Source organism: Macrobrachium nipponense, chromosome 9 (assembly GCF_015104395.2).
Source record: "Macrobrachium nipponense isolate FS-2020 chromosome 9, ASM1510439v2, whole genome shotgun sequence".
In the NCBI taxonomy this organism is placed as follows: domain Eukaryota; kingdom Metazoa; phylum Arthropoda; class Malacostraca; order Decapoda; family Palaemonidae; genus Macrobrachium; species Macrobrachium nipponense.
Genome location: NC_061110.1, coordinates 61464449 through 61490330, shown reverse-complemented (window position 1 = coordinate 61490330; position 25882 = coordinate 61464449). Strand labels below are relative to the sequence as shown.

General features: G+C 42.1%; 1 protein-coding gene and 1 long non-coding RNA gene across 3 annotated transcripts in view; one reads left to right on the top strand and one right to left on the bottom strand.

Annotated features, from left to right (window-relative positions):
• Window positions 1–25882, top strand: part of LOC135217990 (WW domain-containing oxidoreductase-like) — a 294208-nt gene that overhangs the window by 240969 nt on the left and 27357 nt on the right. The window contains exon 8 of the mRNA XM_064254121.1: window positions 2111–2232. Within this exon, the coding sequence (XP_064110191.1) occupies window positions 2111–2232 (122 nt within the window). The remainder of the gene's footprint in view (window positions 1–2110; window positions 2233–25882) is intronic.
• LOC135217991 (uncharacterized) overlaps window positions 1–25882 on the bottom strand; it is a 48727-nt gene that overhangs the window by 21017 nt on the left and 1828 nt on the right. The gene's annotated exons all lie outside the window — the stretch shown is intronic.

The following is a 25882-nucleotide window of genomic DNA, read 5'->3' as shown; positions in this document are numbered from 1 at the left end:
AGTGCTCTCAGGCAGAGCTTCCCTGCATATAATAACTCTGCAGCTGCATAAGTGAACAGTAGCAGATCGAGAAACAGCAGCACGGTATGCGTAATTTAGAAAATGTACTAGCCGGGACAAAACTTTTATAAAGAAAGACAAACATCTTGGTGGTCATCTTGAGACATATGTCTCAGAGTGCTTTTTAAACAGGAAAATATAGTTCAGCAGGCTTCAAAACATAGGAATCCACACTTAGATCATGCAAATCAGACAACTACAGATATTTCTAAGCAAAACATATACTTCGGGTGGTTATTTTGGCGGCCATCTTGGATTTTCAATTGGCCAATCGGGCAAATTTGATTAGTATACCTTGGAGGACACTTGTGCCAAATTTGATGTTTGTATCATCATTTGCACGATTTTTCTGTTATCTGCATCACTATAGGCTATCATACAACTCTGCTTAATGTCTAGGCAGAAAGATGGCTTGCTTTCAAGAAGACCCGTCGTTTATTTAACAAAAACAAACTTCTAGGATACAGAAAACGTAAACAAGTGGGGGAACTTCAACAATTACAATTCATATTCACACATAAGTTTTACCCTCTAACACCGTACTCGTAGAATCAGAACCTTTTCCAGAAGAATTAGGTCCTTGGTGTTCTCCGATAATGTTTAGCCTCTCATGAACCTACCAGCATTGACAACACAGCAGAGGCCAAGCTAGTTTTCCAGTAAAGCAAATGGAAAACCTCATAACAAAGCACAACAAGACTTTCACATGGATTTTGTTAGTGTTCTTAAAAAGTGAATATCTCCCAAAGACAGAGGTGCTGTGTAATAATTGTTACTATTGGCAATGAATCCCATACAAACGCACAGACAGGGAGAAACAAAAAAGTGCCAACTGCAACTGGAACCTCTTAACTTCTTAGCTTACAGAGCCTGCCATTTGTGGACTTGCTAGTTTATAAGTATGAACAGAATATAAATAAGATCCAAATTTTTAGTTCTTATAAATTACTTGGTCACTATACAAAACTGGTGTCAAAACAATTGTAATGAGTTCAGTCTCGAGAATGAGCGAGTGCGTATTAGTCTGAAAAATAGGATGTTGGAGGGGCTTGGGCTCTGCATGTCACATTTAAAGATACTAGACTACTTGGATGCTTTTTATTGAAAATGACAAATAACCAGTTGATTGATTAATCATTATGAGCTTCATAATAGGGATGACTTCATAACCATAAGAATGCTGCAGAAAAGCTATTGTATGGTGCTATTATGCAGAGTGTAACATGAATTTATGCAAATATTTCGGGAGATCAAAGAAAAGACAATTCTGAGCACAAAATGTTTTATAAAGGTCTCATTTGTTGGTGAGGAAAATTTTGAAATAACAATTCGTCATTAACACTATTCTCTGGCTAAGAGGTTGTTGACTGGAGGTCGGTGTAGCCTGAGATGTGGGAAGAGGGGGATGAAGTAAATGAAACAAGTGGAATGCTTGTCTTTTAATTATGCTTCTTTTTCCTGCAGGTAAATTAATTTTAATAATTAGCTTAGAGCAGTACTGTATACCTTTACATATCAAGTAAGTATGTAGTGTGAATGTTGCTTTATTTTCTACTGTTGAAATCTAGCTCGCTGTCCTACTGCCTTGTCATGGAATAGTTGAATCAGGAGTCATGACTAGGCCTATGCCCATGACTGGTGTCTGATGAATACTTTTGATGGAGAGGGAGGGATTCTTTATACAGTAATGTTTTTAAAATCTGTGATGGTTGTCTAATTAATAAGCCTACCTTTGATGGAGGAGAGATTCAATTAGGCTCACTTCTTGTGCTATTGATGTACATCCCATACACCATCTTACTCGCCCGAGAGAATGCTAATGGATAAACAATTATTTTAAAATTTCCCTTCACAAGCAAACAAAGCCTTAAAATCCATATCTTTATAGGACATTTTCTGCTTAAGATTACATTTTTTCTTGTTTCATTTCCCAAAATATTTACATAAACTCGTGTTGCACCCTGTATATTCATAATACATTTACTGTAGGCCACGTCAAATTAGATTGATGTATTGTAGTCAAGTGATATTCTTTTATTTGCTTTTACAGGTGAAAAGGGGATCAACTGCTATGCAGTCCACCCAGGAAATGCATTATCTACTTACCTTACCCGTCACTGGTTGGCAATGCGCCTGCTGCATGCAGTAGTACGTCCTTTTACAAAATCCATGGTAAGATATTTGTTGGATTGTTTTTGCAAGAACTTTAGTTGGACATGTAGCATTTTCAAGAATTAAAATAGAGAATCAAAATGACTGAACAGAAATCAGAGTAACCCAGACAGCCTAAAAGTCTATTACAGGGCTCCTTTTCTTTGGTAGATTGACCCCCTCTGGGAAAATTGCCACTTGGAACATTGCCCATATGGAATAATTGCCACAAGGAACACTGCCACTGGGAACATTGCCCATGTGTGATCATTGCCACTGGGAATACTGCCCAGGTGTTTTTCAGGTGTTATTGGTATGGGGCAAAGCTAGTTCAGCCCGACTATAGAATCATATTGAAGAAACTTTTCTCCCATGTCGATACTGTAAACCCTTGTAGTCTGGCTCATCCTAGTGGCAATTTTCTGTGCACGCTTAGACATACAGCCCTGGGTTGTCATCTCAGACAATTTCCTTGCCTGATTCAGGGGAAAGCTGTTATGAAAAGGTGCATAGTTATCCAGCCATTAGCTGCAAAAAAGGGAGGCTTCCATCCCTATCTCTTCTGTCAAAAAGAAACATGAAAAGATAAATAATTCCAATAGATGTGACGTTTTATCTCCAAACACGATGGATGAAACATCAAGAAAAATGGGCATCAAGAAAAATATGAAACCCCTTCTGTCAAGATCTGTTTTAAAGAAATCTTCAAATGCTCTTGTAAATCAAGAAATGTTAATTGAAAGACTCTAGGTAATGGTTCTTCCAGTATTCAGTGTGCAATGGAACTGCCAAGGCCTGATGGCCAAGTATGAAGAACTGAAGCTCCTCTTTAACCCTTAACCGCGGAAGCGGTATTTCAGAAATCGTCTCCCGTATGCCGGCGGGGTTCAGGAGTGAGCGCCGAAGCGGAAAAAAAGTTTTTTCAAAAAATCACAGCACGCTTAGTTTTCAAGATTAAGAGTTCATTTTTGGCTCCTCTATTTGTCATTGCCTGAAGTTTAGTAGGCAACCATCAGAAATGTAAAAAATATCATTATCATATATAAATATTGGAATATATGACAGCGTGAAAAGAAATTTCATTTATAATTGTATACAAATCGTGCTGTGAGCAAAACGGTTAAAGCTAACAACTTAATTTTTTTATTAGTATTGTACACTAAATTGCGATCCTTTTGGTATATAACACATTGTAAAACGATCAAATCAACACAGAGAAAATATCACAAAATGATGTATGAATTCATAACGTGCAGAAGTAAAAATTTTTTTTTCAAAAATTCACCATAAATCGAAATATTGTGCTAGAGACTTCCAATTTGTTTCCAAATGAAGATAAATGATTGAATATTACTCGACTGTAAGAGTGTTAGCTTACAATTGCATTTTTTGACCATTTCGGTTGAGTTAAAGTTGACCGAATGTCAAAATTTTTTTATTTATCATAATTTATATGCAAATATTTCAAAAATGAGAAAAGCTACGACCATGAATTATTTTTTGTTGTATTCTACATAATATTGCGCACATTTTCATATATACAACTATATAACGGCTAATATGAAACGGTGCAAATATTACGACAATGTGACGTAAGCATTTCGGAGATTTGCGGCAGAGAATCCGTGCGCGGAGGGAAGGAAAAAGTTTTTCAAAAATTCACCATAAATCTAAATATTGTGCTAGAGACTTCCAATTTGTTTCAAAATTAAGATAAATGATTGAATATTACTAGACTACGAGAGTTTTAGCTTACAATTGCGGTTTTTCGACCATTTCGGTCGATTCAAAGTTGACCAAACATTGAATTTTTTCTATTTATCGTGATTTATATGCAAATATTTCAAAAATGATAAAAGCTACGACCATGAATTATTTTTTGTTGTATTCTACATGACATTGAACACATTTACTTATATACAACTCTATATAACGGCTAATGTGAAACAGTGCAAATATTACGACAATGTGACGTAAGCATTTCGGAGATTTGCGGCGGAGAATCCGCACACGGAGGGAAGGAAAAAGTTTTTTTTCAAAAATTCACCATAAATCGAAATATTGTGTTAGAGACTTCCAATTTGTTTCAAAAGGAAGATAAATGATCGAATATTACTAGACTATAAGAGTTTTAGCTTACAATTGCGTTTTTCGACCATTTCGGTCGAGTCAAAGTTGACTGAACATCGAATTTTTTCTATTTATCGTGATTTATATGCAAATATTTCGAAAACGATAAAAGCTATGACCATGAATTATTCATTTTTGTATTCTAAATGAAATTGTGCACATTTTCATTTATACAACTCTATATAACGGCTAATATGAAACGGTGCAAATATTACGACAATGTGACGTAAGCATTTCGGAGATTTGCAGTGGAGAATCCGCTCGCGGAGGGAAGGAAAATTTTTTTAAAATTCACCATAAATCGAAATATTGTGCTAGAGACTTCCAATTTGTTTCAAAATTAAGATAAATGATTGAATATTACTAGACTATAAGAGTTTTAGCTTACAATTGCGTTTTTTGACCATTTCGGTCGAGTCAAAGTTGACCGAATGTCAAATTTTTTCTATATCGTGATTTATATGCAAATATTTCAAAAATGATGGAAGCTACGACCATGAATTATTTTTTTTTGTATTCTACATGCAATTGCACAAATTTTCATATATACAACTCTATATAACAGCTAATATGAAACGGTGCAAATATTACGCCAATGTGACGTAAGCATTTCGGAGATTTGCGGCGGAGAATCCGCACACGGAGGGAAGGAAAAAGTTTTTTTTTTCGAAAACTCACCATAAATCGAAATATTGTGCTAGAGACTTCCAATTTGTTTTAAAATGAAGATAAATTATTGAATATTACTAAAATTTTAGATTTTTTGCTTACCCAAAAATACCAATATATATATATATATATATATATATATATATATATATATATATATATATATATATATATATATATATATATATGTATGTAATATTAAATTTTTTTATTCTGGTACGAATATGTAACTAAAAGGAATGCAGGTGAAACTTTTCTTTTCTGCATAAAATGAAATAACATATAAAATAGATCAATAAATACAGATATATAAAAACTTGTAATAAATATAAAACTAAATATAAAATCAATGCAGAATACTCACTCGTAATCCTGACTCTTCATTCTAATCTTGTTGTCTCCCTCCTCCATTGAAGAGTCTTGCATTTTTTTCCGCTCGACATGAGGTACAGGTGAGGAGGGAGACGCGCGCCCCTTTACTGCTCATGGGCCGCCGCCCTTCAGCGGCCCTCTGTGCCCTCTGTTGTCCCTAGGGTAGGCACACTCCAATATATGACCACAGTGTGGTACTTGCGGTCACACTGGCCGAACCTGCAAAGAGCTATATTGCAGGTGCAACAGAAGAACCGGGTGTCTCTCCTTCTGCCATTCATATGGCACACCTGGCACCGTTTCTGCCTGCGCCCTTGTAAGAGCTTCAGTGTGTGATCCCCTGGCTGCAGCCGACACACAGGGTCCAGTATCCGACGAGAAGTCATAATCTGAGTGGGGGCGGGATCATCAAGGGCGGCGGCAGCAGGGGCGGCGGCAGCAGGACGACCGAAGTTGGCCCTCCTAATAACCGCCCTTTCCTCTAGGGGCAGATCTGCAGCTCGGGGCAGGGGCCAGTGATGGAAGGCCACTCATCGGGATTAAAGTTGATGAGGCCATTCCTGGCGACCTCGAGAAACTGGATGTGGGACAACCTCCGGAGGTCTGGATTATTACCCACAGTAGAGGATGTAGGCATTCTGGAGGGCCAACTGAAGTATGTATTTGAGGAGCTTCTGTGTCCACCTCCTGGTTCTCCTGGCAAAGGAATAATACTGGATGAGTTGATCAAAGAGATCAACTCCTCCCATGTGCCTATTGTAGTGCCCAACGATGGTAGGCCACTCAACACGAAACTCCTCATACATAACTCGGCCCTGCCGACATGTCTTCTTCCGCTGGACGATCTCTTCTTGGATGGGTTCATGACTCGTCGTAATCATGGGGACGAGTCGGACCCCTTCCAACAAATGACAAAGACAGCTCCCTTCCGCTGCCACTCTGTCTCTCCTCTTGCCACATGTTGCGGATGGCTAGCGAACCTCTTGAGGACATTCGGGGCCCCATGCACTGCTTCATACAGTTCCTGGGTCAGGGATACCGAGTTATAATAATTATCTATAAACAGGTGGTATCCCTGGTTATGGAAACGATCCACAAGACTGAACACAGTGTCATGCAGCGTGGAGAAGACCCCAGAATACACAGAAGTCCACGACATATCCAGTGTTGGACTCCGTAATAAAGAACAATTTCACACCATATTTCTTTGGCTTCTTGGGGTTGTACACTTTTAAGCTCAGACGTCCTTTGTAAGACATCATCCCCTCATCCAAAGAAAGGTTCTTGCCAGGAACCACGAGAGTTTGGCACCATTCACGAATGTACTCCAACACTGGGCGGACTAAGATGAGGCGATCGGGGTTATTCCGGGTTATGGTCCTTTGGTTGAAGGGGTTGAAATACCTGTCCCCCAACGCAGGAAACTATCACAGGGCATAACGGCGGGCACGTTGGCGTACTTGAAAAAAAATTCCGCCTCCAATATTGCCTGAAGTCGGCAGCAGGCATCATTCCAAAAAAAATGTGGAGCCCCAAAAAATGTGCCATGTCGGTGAGGTTGCAGCCCCGCCAGCGATACGACAATGTCGTCCATAGTTCGTCACGGCAGTACCGAGCGTAGTCTGCCATCTCTGCTACCAGGTATTCCAGCAATTCCCGCGTAAGGAACAAATGAATGAACCCCAGAGCAGTGAGAGGAACAGGTACGGTGAGCCCAGGTACTGCCATGAATGGGTGCATGTTAGGTGAGGTGGGGTCCTCCGACCACCCCTCGTTGCTCTCGGACGACCGGCCTTCACCTTGGCTGGCGCGACGCTCCGACCTTCTACAGTTTCGTAGGCCCTCACTTTCTGTGTCGTCATCAGCGACAAAACTAGACAACAACTCCTCCTCCTCAGATTCCCCCTCATAAGCACTAAAATCAATAAATTCGAGCTCACTTTCGGCATGTGACCCTCATACGGACATTGGGGGCAAGTATTCATCATCACTAACATCGGGAGTGATGTCCTCGTCACTAGATGACCAACCGCCATCAAAATGAGGACTGGCGACATGCTCCCGATCAAGCTCTAACAAGTAGTCGTCTATGTCCTTTGGTTTGAGGCCTCCCAAAGGCCTACGAATGCCCCTCAGGACACCCCGATGCTTCCTAGGGGTTATAAAAGGCACACGAGACACGTTGTGGTGCTTGAACACATTCGTCCACACGAGGCTGCACGGAACGGCGTTGAGGAGCGAGGTCATCTTGGGTGCTTGACAGCAAAGTTGTACAGCATTGTGACTGACATTGAAAAAACAGCAATTATGAAGGATGGTACTTACCTAAGAAGAAACTTGGGTAATAGGAAAGGAAATTTCATCTTCAAGATGACACAAAATGCAAAGACAAGCCAAAAAATCTAGTGTATACTGACTCTTCTATTGAAATTATGAATTTCAGAAACCATTATCATTCTGGGATTAATACTAGAATTGGAAGACCTTTGCAATATTGTAAATTTTAAATTTTGAAGACTACAGCTCTGTTTGAAGGTAACTTCGAAAATGACATCGTTAATTTTTACAGCAGAACTCTGTGGAATTGTAACTGTTACTGAGAAAATAGCAACTGTCACAGGAAGATGAGGAAGAGAAGGTCTGGTGGGGCAGTGGTCATGGTTACACTGGTCGTGGCCTAGTCTCGATCGCAGCGCTATGATTCGAATCTAGCTCACAACAAGTTACATTTTCCTACTAGAGTAATCACTCTGCTAACTCATTTAAAACAACATATACAATTTTTTACAATCTAGAAACACTAAAATACGTCGTTACTCAATCGAGCATTATGCAAGAAATCAATACAATCACAAGCTATACAATTAGGCAAAGACAAAACTCGATAATGCGATAGGTAATTCAATCAAATAAATCAATACATCAATAATGCTGTAAGTAATACAATTAGATAATGCAAGGCATCAATAATCCTGTAAGCAGTGCAATCAGATAATACAAGACATCAACAACGCTGCAAGCAATACGATCAGATCATGCAAGACATCAATAATGGTGTAAGCAATGCAACCAAATAATACAAGACATCAATAATACTGCAAGCAATGCAATCAAATAATGCAAGACATCAATAATGGTGTAAGCAATGCAATCAAATAATGCAAAACCAATCAATAATACTGTAAGCAATGCAATCAAATAATCCAAGACCTCAATAATGCTATAAGCAATGCAATCAAATAATGCAAAACCTCAATAATACTGTAAGCAATGCAATCAAATAACCCAAGACCTCAATAATGCTATAAGCAATGCAATCAAATAATGCAAAACCTCAATAATACTGTAAGCAATGCAATCAAATAATGCAAGACGATCAGATCATGCAGGACAACAATAATGGTGAAAGCAATGCAACCAAATAATGCAAGGCCTCAATAATGCTGTAAGCAATGCAATCAAATAATGCAAGACATCAATAATGGTGTAGGCAAAGCAATCAAATAATGCAAGTCATCAATAATACTGTAAGCAATGCAATCAAATAATGCAAGACATCAATAATGGTGTAAGCAATGCAATCAGATAATGCAAGACATCAATAATAGTGTAAGCAATGTGATCAGATACTGCAAGACCTCAATAATGGTGAAAGCAATGCAGTCAAATAATGCAATGCCTCAATAATGCTGTAAGCAATGCAATGCAATCAACAATAATGGTGTAAGCAAAGCAATCAAATAATGCAAGACATCAATAATGGTGTAAGCAATGCAATCAAATAATGCAAGACATCAATAATGGTGTAAGCAAAGCAATCAAATAATGCAAGACATCAATAATACTGTAAGCAATGCAATCAAATAATGTAAGACATCAATAATGGTGTAAGCAATGCGATCAGATACTGCAAGACCTCAATAATGGTGTAAGCAATGCAATCAAATAATGCAAGACCACAATAATGGTGTAAGCAATGCAACCAAATAATGCAAGACATCAATAATGGTATAAAGCAATGCAATCTTTCATTACATTTTAACGTCACATTGATGAGGAACACCGTTCAAGTGTTCGAAAGTCTTTGTTTTATATTTTTACATAGAAATATATTTTTATATATAATTGTGGATATTTTTTAAACAATGCAATCAAATAATGCAAGACCTCAATAATACTGCAAGCAATGCAATCAGATAATGCAAGACATCAATAATGGTGTAAGCAATGCAATCAGATAATGCAAGACATCAATAATGGTGTAAGCAATGCAATCAGATAATGCAAGACCTCAATAATGGTGTAAGCAATGCAACCAAATAATGCAAGACCTCAATAATACTGCAAACATAGCAATCAAATAATGCAAGACCTCAATAATGGTGTAAGCAATGCAATCAGATAATGCAAGACATCAATAATGCTGTAAGAAATGCAGTCAGATAATGCAAGACATCAATAATTGTGTAAGCAATGCAATCAAATAATACAAGACATCAGTCATGCTGTAAGCAATGTAATCAAATATTGCTGAATTTCATGCAAAGGTAGCATGACGATGTTTTAAACATCGTAAAGTTGTTATTATTGCAACAGCAAGAGATTCTCTTTGCTAAATTATGCGCATATCTGGTAGTGCCTTGTGAATTCCAGCATCGCATAGTCTTAACAGTCGAACAATTCAATGCTCCACTCGAAGACCCTTGAGAGAAAACATTGGTTTCCACAAATAAGATGTGGGTCATATAATGGTACATCACAAGAAAAATACGACAGTTACATTGGTACTCAAATATTTTCACATTTTCAATTGCTTCTGCCATCCGCCCTAGCTGGATGCATGAGACGTAACTCATGAACAACTCTCACACCTTCAGGTCTCTTCTTGGTCCACACTATTTGAAGTTCGCCTCTGGAAAACAAATATCTAATACACCAAAACACTACACTAATCTGTCTCTTACTCACTCCGACATTTTCTATCTCTGCTCCATAGCAGCTTTCCTTCTCGGTCTTGCGCCACCACTGTTCACTGCTTTGCTTGCACTGTTTCTAACACTATCTGTTTCACTCACCTCGAGTCTCCCAGTCTGTCATGTTGCACTCTCTGCACTATCTTCCCATTCGTTCTGATTTTCCATTTCTAACTCGCTTTTCCTGCCGTTCTCTTCCTACTGGATTCCTTTTCGTCGTCATGGGTATGCACTTCTAACGGCATGACATGTTCCAATGCTCTCAGGTGCTCCTCGCCTTCGAAGAGAACCTTTAGGGAATGGATCACCCCATGTTCGTCGGGGTAAATGGCAATGATTTTGCCCAAGAGCTACTGACTGCGCTTATGTTGTTCAATCTTAACTAACACAATGTCGCCAATTTGCAGCGCAGTAGCTGGGTTCCCCCTGAAATTGTTGCTCTTGTAGCGACCTCAGGTATCCCAGTTGCTAGCACTACTTGAAACGTTCAAGGGCTTTGGTGAGTTGAAAATACTTCTGTCTTAACTGCTTAGCTGTCAGGATCTGATACATCACTTCATGAGGAACAACTGGCGGTAGCAGTCTCACTAAGTCACCCCGAATCAAGTGAGAGGGCATAAGCACTTCGTCTCCCCATGTATCCCCCGCGTACATGAGCAGGCAGTTAATGACTAAAGCTTCAGCTTCTTTAACGAGGGTGCGAAGTTGGTCTTCGCTGAAGACGTTGCACCGTTAGGTAGTCTCCAATGAGCGTTTAACTACTATTAAATGTTCAAAGTAGCCTCCCTTCCATGGGGACCTCGGCATCTAAAAAATCCATTGGATCCCTATTTTTCTGATGGACTGCTGCAAGTCATCCTCTTTGTGTATCTCATACAAAAAGGCGCTGGCAGTGCGAAAATTCATAGTGTTATCACTACATATCTTGGAGGGCGTTCCATGGGTAGCAGCGAATTTTCTCAGCATCAGCACAAATGTGGTGGCATCCAAGCTGCTACAGTAGTCTAGATACACTGCATGACTGGTCATATATGTGATGATGAGGAGGTAGCTTGTCCCCCCTTCAACTGCCATGGGTCCGGTGTGGTTGCCCCTAGCATTTGTGAATGGGCGAATCAGGCACGCTCTGTCAACTGAGAGCGGAGAAGCCAGTAAACGGCTAAGAAGAGGTCTGAAAGCAATGATGCATGCATGTTCTACATCCCTACTACACGTTTGGCTGTGGCCCTCAATCCTGGACTCCAGCACTTCTGGCGGAAAAGGGTCATTAAGTCGTTTACGCCACAATGCACATCCATAGCATAATGGTGTTTCAGATACACCAGGATTAATTTTCCCTTCAAATGTAACAAAATCATTTCAGTTTTTAGTCCTATAACATTGTTGACTACTGTGAGTGTACACAACCCCTTTCCTCATTACTAATCCTAGCTGAATAATGAAATTGTCAATGTGGGGGTTACCTTAATCCCGTTCTCTAATCTGTCACAGACTGTAGGGAGATGGTGCCATTGCTCCATTTAGCGCAAGTTTAATAAAGGGATAAGCCTTGCAGCATGTAAACTTCAAGACACACTTCATACTTTCCATCAAAGTTACAAAATCAACCTTACTTCCCTCTATCTCCCAGATTTTGGCAGGCGGAGTTAGCTTCCATTTCATCCCTCAATTCTCGTAAGTGTCCCTATGAGTTTTTTGTTTTTTTTTGTTGTACTCAGTTTGTGGTTGATGACTCATCAATATTCACAGGTGGGTTGGCTCCGTCGGTCTGTTGTAAGAGGGTCTGCCCCTGCATGCCACAACTCTCTCAGGGTGGAGCCTCATGTCAGAATGTCAGCCGGGTTACAGCTGGTGGGGACGTACCTGAGTTTGATGTCACATTCCTGTTGGAGAAAACAAATCTCCCCCACCCAGTTGGAAATGAGAGTGTTTTTGTTTCCCTCCCGACTGGCTACCCAAGCCATGGCTACCTTGGTGTCTGTCCAGTTGGAGATATATTGAATTCCTAGAAGTTTCTTCCAATGTTTCCCTAACCTAAACCCCAATAGCAAGGCTAGCAATTCTAATTTGGCTATAGTTAGCCTGGCTTGTTTCCTAGGTGTCACTCACATTTTGTAAGTTAGAATGTTGACCTGTCCTTTTCTCTCTTCACATATGCCACAGCCCCATACGCCTTACTTGAGGCAGCAGTAAAGATATGTAATTCTGACCCTTCATAAATGATTCCCCTTGTGAATTTCAAAGTATGAATACAACTGAACTCGTCTAATATCTCTCCTCTACTGAATTATATGTTTGTAAGTAGTTATGAACATAGTATGACTTTACGAGATCTCCCCTTCCCTTCCTTTCCAGGTGCGTTCTAAGCACTTGCTGTAACAGGTAAGGACTGGTAGTGACTCCGAAAACCACAGCTTTAAAGGCGAAGGTAGCTGCTTGTGTAGGCATCTTGCGCCATAGAAAACGAGCATTTCTGGGCTCAGCTCGTGTCGCTGCGCGAAATATCCTTTAATCTATTATTTCTAGGGTAAATGTACTAACACATACCAGAGAATAAATAAAATAAAGAAAAAGGTCAGTATAAACTGACTCGCTCACCCTCCAAGAGGGTGTCGGTATGAACACTAGGCGAGTGAGACCACTACCACGAGCCAAATACCAATAGAAATCTCCCACAACAAAAACCCTCCATGAGGAGAGCCGACCCACAGAGTGAGCAGCTCGTACTACTACTACTCCATCCCATGCTGCCGACTGCTGCGCCTCTAGTGGCCATCCTTTTCAGTTAGCACTCACGAGCACAAGTGATATTTTTCTCTCTGTGTTTTTTGTGCCCTTTCGTTGGATTTTTCTATAATGGAGCGTGCAGCTATTGCAGCAGCTAAGTTAAGTACTCAGTATTTATGGTTAGTTGGTTTTTTCCGGCCCTCAGTCAGTATTTTCCGTTTTTTAGGTATAAATACGTACTCGAGGTCGGAAGCATGGCAGCATGGTTCTGCCGCGTGGTGGGTTCGTTCTCGGTCTCCCATACCTAGAACGTCCCCTTATCTTTGTACGCTCTATACTGTTATCCGTTTTACTTAGGGTACTGTCTACTCAGGTTTGTCATGCATGCATGTCTTTTACCTTATGTAGGCTTCTTCTTCCAGACCCTAGTCCCGGCTCTTAGTATCGGCCCCTGACTAGCTTTGAGTGGTAGCACTTTCCCAATTCGGGTTTAGTCGTACACTCCTGGATTTTTCTCCTACTATTTTGTTTTCTTTCTTTATTTTTTATACCATGTATTTGTTTTGGTTAGGTTAGTTAGGCGTCTGGCTTAGCCTAGGTCCTGGCTCATCGAGCCTATGCTACCGCTCATCAGTTCGGTTGCTTCCCTATAGCATCTCTCTGATCAGCCGGTTTTGGCCCAGTGGGTCTCCTTGCTACCGCTTTTCAGTTCAGTTGCTTCCCGATAGCATCTCTCTGATCAGTTGGTTGGTCCTAGGCTTAGTGGTCTTGTTTTAGTCTTACCGTCTCGTGGTCACTTCGCGATCACGAGGCAGCCAGACGCCTGCCCAGTCCCCTTCCCCCCTCCTCCCGCTCTTCCATAGAGTCGGGGGAGGGTGGGTCGGTCCGCCCACGCTCGCTCCTCATACCCGAGCATGCTTCCCTCTCCTCCCCCCCAGGCGGAGGGGCCAGGGAAGCGGGACAGACCCAGACTGGACGCGACCTCTCGGCTCATCGGTCCGGCCCGGTGGTGATGTGGTGGGGGGAACTGCTTTCCCCCCATCCGTTGCTTCCTTGTCGCTCCGGTTCGCTCGAGCCTGTATGTCTCCTCGCTCTTCCCGGCCTTACTAGAACTCCTTTCCTGCGGAGTCCTGGCATCCAGCGGAAGATGTTAGTCCACCCAGTAGAGTGGACCGGAACATACAGTGGGTCCCTACTAACCTTACACATTGCTGAGTTACTACACTCCGCTACGCACTGGACTTGGTCCGGTCTTTATTGAGTTAGGTTTAAGTGTTATTAGATTAACTATAAAGGTTATCTTAAGTACCTTAAAACCTTTTTACCCCCCCCCCTACTCTTTGTCTACCGGATATCTCCGGGATATAGCCTATTCAGGCAATGCAGTGGGGGGTTATGCCCAAATTTTTTCCGAGCTCCGGCATGCAACGGAGTTCTGTCCTTTAGCCTGTAAGTGTTATTCTTTAAGATACTCATGTGTCTTCCCACTTACAGGCCACCAACTGTGAGCATCCGGGATGCGCCGCCACACTTCAGGACCCATGTGGACACGAAGTTTGCCGGTCCCATGCTCCATGCGCGACTCTGCACGGGGACATCCAGGTCTGGTACCATGAGACGTGTACCATATGTTACGATCTGGTGAGCCAGCTTTTGGAAGGGGTGAGTATCCATCTCCGGTAGCTGCTCCGCTTCTGTTTTAGTGCTTAAGTTTTCATCATTCACTTTAACTTAAGGCATCTAAGGTTAAGTTATACTTTAAGTTTTAGTTTTAAGTGATTCTTAAATCTAATCTACGCCCTCTCTTCCAGGCGCCAGCAGTGAAGGATACCGCACTGGCAACCCTGCGGGCCTGGGTCGGCGGTTTTGGGAAGAACGCCGCCAAGGGTATGCCCTACATTTTGGAGAAGCGGTTGGCACTGTTAATCTTCCCCGGAGGCAAGGCGACAGGATACGTCGACCCAGTAGAGGCGGCCCCTACTATCGCCTTCATCCAACAACAGCTGGCTGCCTCATTAACTGACCAAGACCAGGATATCTCCACGGACGTCGCGACTTTAGATATTAATGTGGAACCTATGGTAGGTGTAGACGACCTGTTGGTCGAGGTAGGTAAGATGGACACCCAAGGGTCACCCTTGGGTGTAACTGTTTCTTCTACTCCTGCAACCTCTCCATCCTTCCAAGGCTTTACAGGTGATGAATTATATACTCCTCCTGAAGCTTCGGTTAGACCTAAGGTCAAGGGTCAAGCGATGAAATCCTTGGACTAAGACGTCGTCGTCGTCTAAGAAGTCGACTTCGCGTCATCCTCCTCACGTAGTCTCCGGCTGGGAATTCCCGGAGCAGACAGGTCTAAAGCTTCTAGCTCCGGCTCTAAGTCCTCGAGGAGTAAATCCTCCAGAGAGAGATCTCGTACCCCGGCAGTGTCCCACCGGTTTCCATTCCGCTACCCTTGGTTCCAATTCAGAGCCACCCCTCCACCTCCGCAGCAGCTCCGGCCTTGGACTCCAATTCTGGCCTGTTGCAACAGGTGGGCGACCTGGTTGGGTCCCTAAAGAGTAGCATGGAACAAATGATCTCTCGTCTGTCGGATAGGATTACTTCCCAGGACTCTATTATAGCCGGACTGAGAGAAGTCCCTCTAGCCTCTCCTCCACTTTCCAATACGAGTGGAACTCAGCTTCCTCCGTCCTGACTCGCTACCTCCGTTCTCGATGAACAATCCATGGAGAGTAGCGTCATACGCCCCCTTCCAAGACGGTCTCATTTCCATACCGGAATTCGGAACTCGAAGGATAGAGGACTCACGAGACCAGGCTCAGAGAGAATGGCTTAGATGTTTAGAGACATGGATTGTTCTAATACCAGGATACAACCTTTCAAGAGTCCCTTTACCATTTTCACAATGGATGAGAGTACCCCGCTCCCGTTCCTGACAAAGATCGCGAGGTCTACCATCCCAGCGGCCCCAGAAGGGGGACCCCATGCCTCAATTGAAGGAAGCAGATCCCACATCTCCGTTGCTCCCCTCAGCCGGAGAATTGTGGGAGGACTTGCCAAACACCTTCTCAGCTGGCAAACTCAAACCGGACTGTGCTATGGAGCAGTTTGGTGAAAAGCTACCCAGGCTCTCAGATAGCCTTATTCAGGCTGAATTCGACGCGAAATCGCGATTAGCCAGATCAATTAACTCTATGGCTATGTCTGAGGTAGCAACCATAGCTTATGGCTCAGAACCGCTTTTTAAGCTCATGACCAAAGCCCTGACTCAAACGGTACAGTCGGATATGTTTGAGTTTGCCACTGCTAGAACGAATTGTCGGAAGCATGTCCTACAAGAGGCAACCATTCGACATGAGCCGAATAGGTTACTCTCGTCTAACATCTGGGGAGCAGATCTCTTCCCAGAAGCTATGGTGAAGGAAGTCCAGTCAGAGGCTACGAGGCTGAACCAGAGCCTTAAGGACCGGTGGGGCCTTACGGCTAAGAGGAGGCAAGACCTAACACCTAAAGGTAAGGGTCGAGGGAAACCTAGGCGCTTCCATCCTTACCAGAAGAAGCAGTCACGCTTTCCTCAGCAAGTTCCAGCGGTGCCCTTAGTGCAAACAGCACAACCTTCCACCTCTAAGGCTCAATCACAGCCAATTTATGTGATATCCCCTCAACCTCAGCCCTCCACCTCTTACGCCATCTCTCCAGCTTACAATCAAGCCTTCGAGAGTCAAGCTTCACAGAAGTATGACCGCTCGGGTAAGGGAGGCAGAGGTAAGCGTTCCTTTCGTGGGAGAGGATCGGGAGGCCCCTTTAACAGGGGAAAGCACTTCAGAGGAGGCCGAGGCGGTTATCAGAACCAATGAAGAACTTCAGGTAGGAGGGAGGCTGTTCCACTTTCGCCACCGGTGGAACTTCAGCGAATGGGCTCAGAGCATAGTGTCGAAAGGCCTGGGTTGGAGCTGGTTGACGAACCCACCTCCATCCAGACCTTTCCGTCAACTTCCTTCCAAGGAATTGACAGAGTACGCAGAGGACCTCCTTCAGAAAGGAGCTATAGTGAGAGTCAAGAGGTTAAAATTTCAAGGTCGCTTGTTCAGCGTGCCAAAGAAAGGCTCACAAAAAAGAAGAGTAATTTTAGACTTGTCCCGCTTAAACTTAGCCATCCGCTGCGACAAGTTCAAGATGCTCACGATCTCACAGGTGCGGACCTTACTTTCCCCGTGGGGGGCCGTCACCACCTCTATCGATCTTACAGACGCCTACTATCATATCCCTATTGCAAGACACTTCCGTCCATATCTGGGTTTCAAGATAGGAGACCAGACATTCTCCTTCAAGGTAGTTCCCTTCGGACTCAACGTGGCACCCAGGGTGTTCACGAAACTAGCGGAAGTGGTAGTGCAACAACTCAGATCACAAGGGATTATGGTAGTAGCGTATCTCGACGATTGGTTGATCTGGGCAACGGGGTGGGTCCGGCGGAATGAAGGGGAGGTAGTCGAGGAATGCAACAGAGCCACACTGAAAGTGATTCAGTTCCTGGAATATCTAGGCTTCAAGATAAACAGGACCAAGTCAAGACTCACTCCAGAGTCAGACTTTTCAGTGGCTGGGGGGCATTCAATGGAATCTATCCTCCCATACTCTGTCGATTCCATCAACCAAAAGGAAAGAAATAGCGAAGTCAGTCAAGCAATTTCTAAGTCACAAACTGGCGTCAAGGAGAGCTCAGGAGAGGATCCTGGGTTCTCTCCAGTTTGCATCAGTGACAAACGTCTTAATGAAAGCCAAACTGAAGGACCTAACCAGAATCTGGCGCTCACGAGCAAATGTCAAGGTCCAGGACAAACTATCCTCAGTCCCTCTGATTCTAAAGAATCGACTTCAGCCGTGGGCGAAAGTCAAGAATTTGTCAGTGTCAGTACCCCTTCAGTTCCCTCCACCAGGGATTACCATCCACACAGACGCGTCCTTAAGCGGTTGGGGAGGGTATTCCCAGGTCCAAAAGGTTCAAGGAACTTGGTCACCTCAGTTCAGTCAGTTCCATATAAACGTACTGGAGGCAATGGCAGTATTCTTGACTCTAAAAGGTTGCGCCCACCAAAGTACTCCCACATAAAGCTAGTTTCTGGACAGCGCAGTGGTAGTACATTGTATAAACAGAGGCTCCAAGTCACGTCATCTAAATCATGTGATGGTAGCCATCTTCTCCCTGGCAGACAAGTTCAGTTGGCATCTCTCCTCCACTCACATAGCTGGAGTGAGAAACGTCATAGCAGACGCGTTATCCCGATCAGTACCCCTAGAGTCGGAATGGTCACTGGACAACAGTTCGTTCCAATGGATCCTTCAAAGAGTCCCAGGGCTACAGGTGGATCTCTTCGCATCCCAAGCGAATCAACTCCCCTGTTATGTAGGCCCCCAACCTGGATCCTCTGGCCTATGCCACGGACGCCCTGGCTCTGGACTGGAACAACTGGAAGAAGATTTATGTCTTTCCTCCAGTGAATCTTCTCATGAAAGTGTTAAACAAACTCAGGACGTTCAAGGGTCAAGTGGCTCTAGTAGCCCCAGACTGGCCGAAGAGCAATTGGTATCCCCTAATTCTGGAGCTGGGCCTTCGTCCTCTTCGGATCCCCAATCCCAGGCTCTCCCAGTCAGTACAAACGAAGACTGTGTTCGCTTCCTCAGGGATTCTCAAAACCCTAACTTTATGGATTTCATGAAGTTTGCGGCAAAAAGAGATGCGAATATTGACCCTCAGAATATTCTCTTCTTGGATCCGATAAAAGGGATTCAACTTTGAGACAGTATGATGCTGCTGTCAAAAAGTTAGCAATCTTCCTGAGAGAATCTGATATTAGAATCATGACAGTTAATTCAGCTATATCCTTTTTCAGATCCTTATTTGAAAAAGGTTTAGCAGCTAGCACGATTACGACAAACAAGTCAGCCTTGAAAAAGATATTTCAATTTGGGTTCAACATAGACTTGACGGATTCCTACTTCTCGTCTATTCCTAAGGCATGTGCTAGACTTAGACCTTCTGTAAGGCCTACGTCAGTTTCATGGTTCTTAAACGATGTTCTAAAACTGGCTTCAGAAACCGATAATGACACATGCTCGTTTATAATGCTCTTAAGAAAAACCCTATTTTTATTAAGCTTAGCTTCAGGAGCAAGAATTTCAGAACTGTCGGCTCTATCCAGAGATCCGGATCATATTCAATTCCTTCCCACAGGGGAAGTACTACTTTCTCCGGAACGTAGCTTTTTAGCAAAGAATGAAGATCCTTTGATGAGGTGGGAACCTTGGAAGGTACTACCCCTTCCACAAGATGTATCTCTTTGCCCAGTTACAACCTTACGAGCCTTTCTGTCCAGGACCTCCCTCATCCTCATCGGGTCCCCTCTTTAAGAGGGAAAAAGGTGGAACTTTATCCATTAAAGGCATCAGGCAACAAATCCTGTACTTTATTAAGCAAGCCAATCCTGACTCTTTCCCGAAAGCACATGATGTCAGGGCAGTAGCCACCTCAATTAATTATTTCCAACACATGAACTTCGATGAGTTGAAAAAGTATACCGGATGGAAATCGCCGACAGTGTTCAAACGCCATTACCTTAAGTCCTTGGAAGCTCTGAAATTTCCAGCAGTAGCAGCGGGAAACTATTCTAGTTAATTTGTAGTAGAAGATTCAGTCCTCCTTTCTACCTGCTTCACCCAACAGTTCGTCTATTCCTACCGTGTTCAGTTACATTCACCTGGTGTCTTAGCTGCTTGATGATGATGTAGTGGGTGCCCCTTATTTTTTTTTTTTTGCTAGGGACACTCACAGATGATTATGGATTTTGATCTCATGGATGTTACCCCCTTATTTTTATGCTAGGGGATACATCTTAATTATAATGGTTACGGGTTTTGTATATTAAGTCATATGCATTCCTTACATATTATCATTGTTGTTTAATTTGTTCATTTTTTAATTGCTGTATATATTTTTGATACATGCCTTTACACAGATACATTTATTTTGTTACATGTAAGCCAATTTACCTCTGTACATATGTAAATTACCTTTATGATAAGAAACATGTTTAGATTAAAGGGTAATTTAAGCATATTTCTATTTTGTATCACTGTGTATTTGTATCTTTTTAGCAATTATATTCTTTTTTATATTTACTTTATTTTTTATTTGAGACCTATTCTGTTTTATTTTGTTTCTTTTGTTACAATCTTGTGCTATTTCTCTGGTACGATTTCGCGCAGCGACACGAGCTGAGCCCAGAAAAGGGATTTTGACGTAAGGAAAAATCTATTTCTGGGCGATTGGCTCGTGTCGCCAGCGAAATCCCACCCTACCCATCCCTTCGCCCAAGATTGTCTTGCTAAAAACTTCAGGATGGCCACTAGAGGCGCAGCAGTCGGCAGCATGGGATGGAGTAGTAGTAGTACGAGCTGCTCACTCTGTGGGTCGGCTCTCCTCATGGAGGGTTTTTGTTGTGGGAGATTTCTATTGGTATTTGGCTCGTGGTAGTGGTCTCACTCGCCTAGTGTTCATACCGACACCCTCTTGGAGGGTGAGCGAGTCAGTTATACTGACCTTTTTCTTTATTTTATTTATTCTCTGGTATGTGTTAGTACATTTACCCTAGAAATAATAGATTAAAGGATATTTCGCTGGCGACACGAGCCAATCGCCCAGAAATAGATTTTTCCTTACGTCAAAATCCCTTATTTGGTGTCCTCGCGGTCGAATAGCACACAATGGAACGCTTTTGATATGTCAGAAGCTATATCAAAAGATTCTGTCTAAATTTTAGCAATAATTGTACAGCATCTCGACCATATTTGGTCCTGGGTATAGACAATCGTTCAAGGATAGCTCTCCCTTGGTCTAGAGGAGGCATTGAAAACTATGCATAGAGGGGTGGTCAGGCTTTGCTTTTTTTACCCCGAAATGAGGAAGGTAATATCCCTCTATCTGGGGGTTGTGCACTTCTATGAAGCCTGCATCCAGATAAGTCTGAAAGAACGTTTTTGATAAGTGGCTCTATAATTCAGGGTTCCTCTCAAATTGCTTCTCGAATGAGTTCATTTGTGTGAGAGCATCACAATAATTAGTGTTCGGTCACTCTGACCCACAGAATGGTAAGCTCACAAGATAGCCTTGCTATGTCCTTACGATACTTTGTTGCACCTTTTCCATGGCTTTATGTTCAGATTTAGTGCGATACCAACCTGGTCCAATTTCCACCATATGTCAATATCTTGTTCAGTTCCTACCAACCTACACATGCATAAGGTTTGAAAAGTTGACATGTCTATCCCTACCAAGGCCCACTGAGGCACCCTCCCGTAAGGTGAAACCCCATCATTAGGCACAAACAAGTTAACCCCTTCAATTTTGCCCATCCCAATTAAAAAAAGAATTAAAATAATCAGCCCCAATGAACAGATTGATGTGATTCAAACATCCCCTTTTACGTCCATGTCAGCCATTTTGCCCCCTTTTTCTTTCAAACATTTCTGTACATTCTTCAGCCCAGCATTGTGGATAGGAGTATCAACATTGTTGTGTTTAACGAGACACATCTGATTACTGGCAGATTGAACTTCGTGCCAACCAGCTAGAGATGAAGCCCCTTTGGCTCCCAGTATCTAGGAACATGCGAGTTTGGAATGGCTGGTTGTGAGCGTATAAATGGCCATTGCTGTTGGTAGGAGAGTGGCAGGCAAGACCAGCTGAAGGCTGCTCTTTTACCACTTTCACCTTTACACACGTCTTCCCTTGATCTACGTTACAATGGTTGGAAATTGTAATTGGTGGTAGCGGGTGTGCTGGAGACAAGGCTATGATGGCATCCATCGCACAGTTTGCAGTTCTGTTTACTGCTATGTTGTTTGCTACTGTGCTCTGATGCAAAACAATTGAAATATCTACGGCTCAGGACTAGCTGGCATTTCGCATTTGCATACTTAGTACAACTGAAGGCAGAATGACTCCCGTTACTGAATGGGGTACGACTGTCCGAGAGATGCCAGGTTCCGATCCTTTCAGTCACGAGGGTCGTGGTAGATCTTCCCCTTTCTGCAACACATCGTCCTCCATATAGCTAATGAGGAAATCTATTGCTCCAAATAATTCATCCAGTGTGTTATAGCATTTACGCAGATATTCCACAATTTTCGGATACATTTGACCCTGGTATAGTTTTTGATTAATCGGACTTAGCAGCATTCCCTGATCTGAGGTGGATCCGCTTAACCTCCCAATTTGCTCACTCAGCACATTAAGTTCAATTTGAAATGCTTTTAGTTCACTGTGGTTGCACTTAGGCACAAATTGGCTAACCACCGATGCAGTATGACTAGCATTTGAGGCTTATTCCCGTAGTACCTTTCCAATACATCAAGAGCTACTTGATGATTGACACCAGTTACGCTCAGGGCTAGCACTACCTTGAACGCTCCCCCACTAAAGACCCTAAAGTCACGTCATCTAAATCTGTTTGCTAATGTACGTGCACGTCAAAGAGCTCTTTAAAATTGGCGTATTCGCTCTTGTCACCTTTGATGATGGGAAATGGGAGTTCTTTAAATCGAGGGATTTTTTTTTTTTTACGAGCAGTAGGCTGCAGGTTAGGCTGTGTTGCGCTACCCAATGCACCGATTCAGTTTACCAAGCCTTGTGGTTGCATGATCAGCCTCATCAATAGTTTGTCTCACTCTACATCTGATTCAAGTTTAGTGGGGTTGGTGACATACAAAGTTTGAAGATGCCACTCATCAGCTCAAATTCTTTCTAACATGTCCTCATATACGGTGACATGGTGAGATTCGATGAGGTTACCATGAACTCTGACCAAGGAGTCGGAGAGGAGAATGAGGAGAGTGTCAATTTGTGTGGTAATGGCAAACGCCATTTTTACTTGAATAAGTCTACTACATTAAATTAAGTCTACTACATTAAATTTAATCTGTAGAGGAAGGCAGTGTGTATGGAACTAAGCAAACTAAGGGAAACAGAAGGAAAATGACACTGCCGAATCAGTATTGTTAAAAAAGAATCTGAGGCTCAGCTTTCTCCTCTAACCTGGCGTGCCCCATTCGCCTCAAATCAAACCCATGAGGTTGATTACGGAATGCATCTCTTACTTGTGGATTAAAATGGACTCTGTCAGCCGTTCACCTGGTCCTATAAGCAATGGGGTTCATAGGTAGATGGCATACTCCATAACATTTACATTTGGAGCTGTACCCCCTGCTTTGAGTGTTTAATCCCTTACTCTATCACTGTACACAGTAGGACTAATACAAAAACGATTAATTTCTACGTATTCCCTTACATCTGCATTGCAGATCGCTTCGACATCACTTTCTCTATGAAGGCCTTAACCCTTACTGATGGGTAAATATATCGATATGCAGTTCCTCAGGCTGGGTAAACTTTGAGGTCAGCCAGTTTACAGAAAAACACATCAATAGAAAGAGGAAGATATGCAAATGTACATGATGAAAGAAAAAAAATGTGCAGAGGAAATAAAATGCTAACCTCTAACCAAAACCAATTGCACACAAAGAGAAGAAAAACACAAACTACCCCCATCTCAACACAATCACAGTGTCCTCTTAATCTTAAACATGGTGTCAACCTAGACAACCCTGTATTCCCCCCTCTCTAAAACAACAAATCTATTCCCTTTCTTTATTTCCACAACTCGAAACAGACACTTTAAACTTAGAACCTAACTTATTTAATTTTATTTCTGATATTAACCTCCACAAAGACTTTGTCACCAACAGCAGTATTAATATTACCAGACTTAATTACTTCTATCAACTATTTCTTGTGACTTGGACTCAAGATTTCTGCCAAGGTACATATAACCAGCACAATGCTTCTGCTGAAGACATCTCTATTGTATCACTAATCATAATATTAATGCTATGCTGAACTTGTGCTATATACCGATCCCAGTGTACATCATTGCCACCTAAAAATTTTCCTGTTGGATTTCACACATCCCATTAGCTTTTCGGTCTATACAGGATAATGGTCACATCCATTACTTCTGGTCTTATACAAGGCTAATGGTCACTTTTTTTTTTCCCCATAACTTCTGTAAGGTACTCTAAAGTCTGACTCACAAACCATGCCCATTATCTATAATAACCACCTCTGGAACCCCATACTGACAGATGTAACCCTGGAAGAAGTTGATAGCAACTTCCTAGGCCATTTTATTCTTCAGTGTTAAAATCTCTACAACTACCACTAAGAAATATTTTTACTCAACCTAGACTCACAAAATTTCCAAGAATGTACCCTCTGAAAACTCTTGACGGTGCAGGGAATGCACCTAACCTGCAATAAATATTTCATGCATAACTCATGATATGTCTTCTCAACCCCAAATGTGGACTACCAAACTCACAATGAACATCCAGAGGATCAAACTCTTTGGAACTACAAGCTATGCATATCCCCTTTATCATCACTGCTTCTCAGTTTATATTTAACCTTCCTAACCAACAAACTACCCTCAAATTCTAAGACCGCACTAAGGCATTTATAACCCTTCCTAACTATTTCCCCTCTAAAGAAAGCTTTAGCATCTGCTAGGACCTCATCTTCATCTGTTTCTGCCGCTACCAAACTAATATCCCATTCTATGGAATTGCCAGTTATATAACAAACATATCATAAATATTACTCCTGCTAAGTGCATCTGCTATGACATTATGTCTACCTTCAACATACTTAAGCTTGGCATCAAAAGATCTGGCTTATTAAAAAGACTTAACAATGGCTTATGATCCGTAAGAACTTCAACTTAATTACCCATCAACAACATCTTAAAATGAACTTAACTAGAAACCACAGCAAAAACTTCTTTCCCTCACGGGCATGTGCACTTACACCTACTAATGGACATACATGAACGCACGCTAATGTCTTCTCTGTTCCCGTGTATGTGCTTTTTCCATTTCATGTGAACTCACTTCACCTCTGACATCACAGTCACCAGATCTTTCCACTATTCAAGTCATTTGCGCACCTGCGATCTCCCTAATGCGATTGTAATGTTAAGATTTGTCTCATATCAGCATCTTAATTGAGGAATTCATTATTTTGCACTTGTCTCAAACACCAAACACACAATGCTGTACAGTCAATAAGGTTATCGACCTCATTTATTTTTAATTTATTTTCCTGCCAATGCCGTAATATATATATATATATATATATATATATATATATATATATACCAGTGCCTTAAGATATATATATATATATATATATATATATATATATATATATATATATATATATATATATATATATATATATATATATCTTAATATCTTAAGCACTGGTAGAGGAAACAGACATATATATTAAAAATAAGAGGGGGGTGATAACTTGCTGGTTAGAGACAGGTGCAAATGCTGATTCCTCAGAAATGCTGAGATCAAATACAAATAGAAAACACGCCATGTGCATAAACGAGATCTTGAATACATTCCAGAGACATGAGATAACCACGGGAAAGGTTACCAAGGACATGCGAACAGACTAGTATGCATGCGTTTGTAAGTTAAGTAGCATTCGTGTATCCGTACGTCTGTTGGTGGGCGTACATACATACGTGGGTCCAGTAAATGAGATATGATCTCTACTATGTGAATTAACGGGGCTATTAGGCGACAAACTGTCGTAGTGGCCACAAGAGATTTTGGCATAGGAGAAGGCGCTTGAAGTTCCGTCGAAAAAAGTAAAAGTGAAAGTCTTTGGA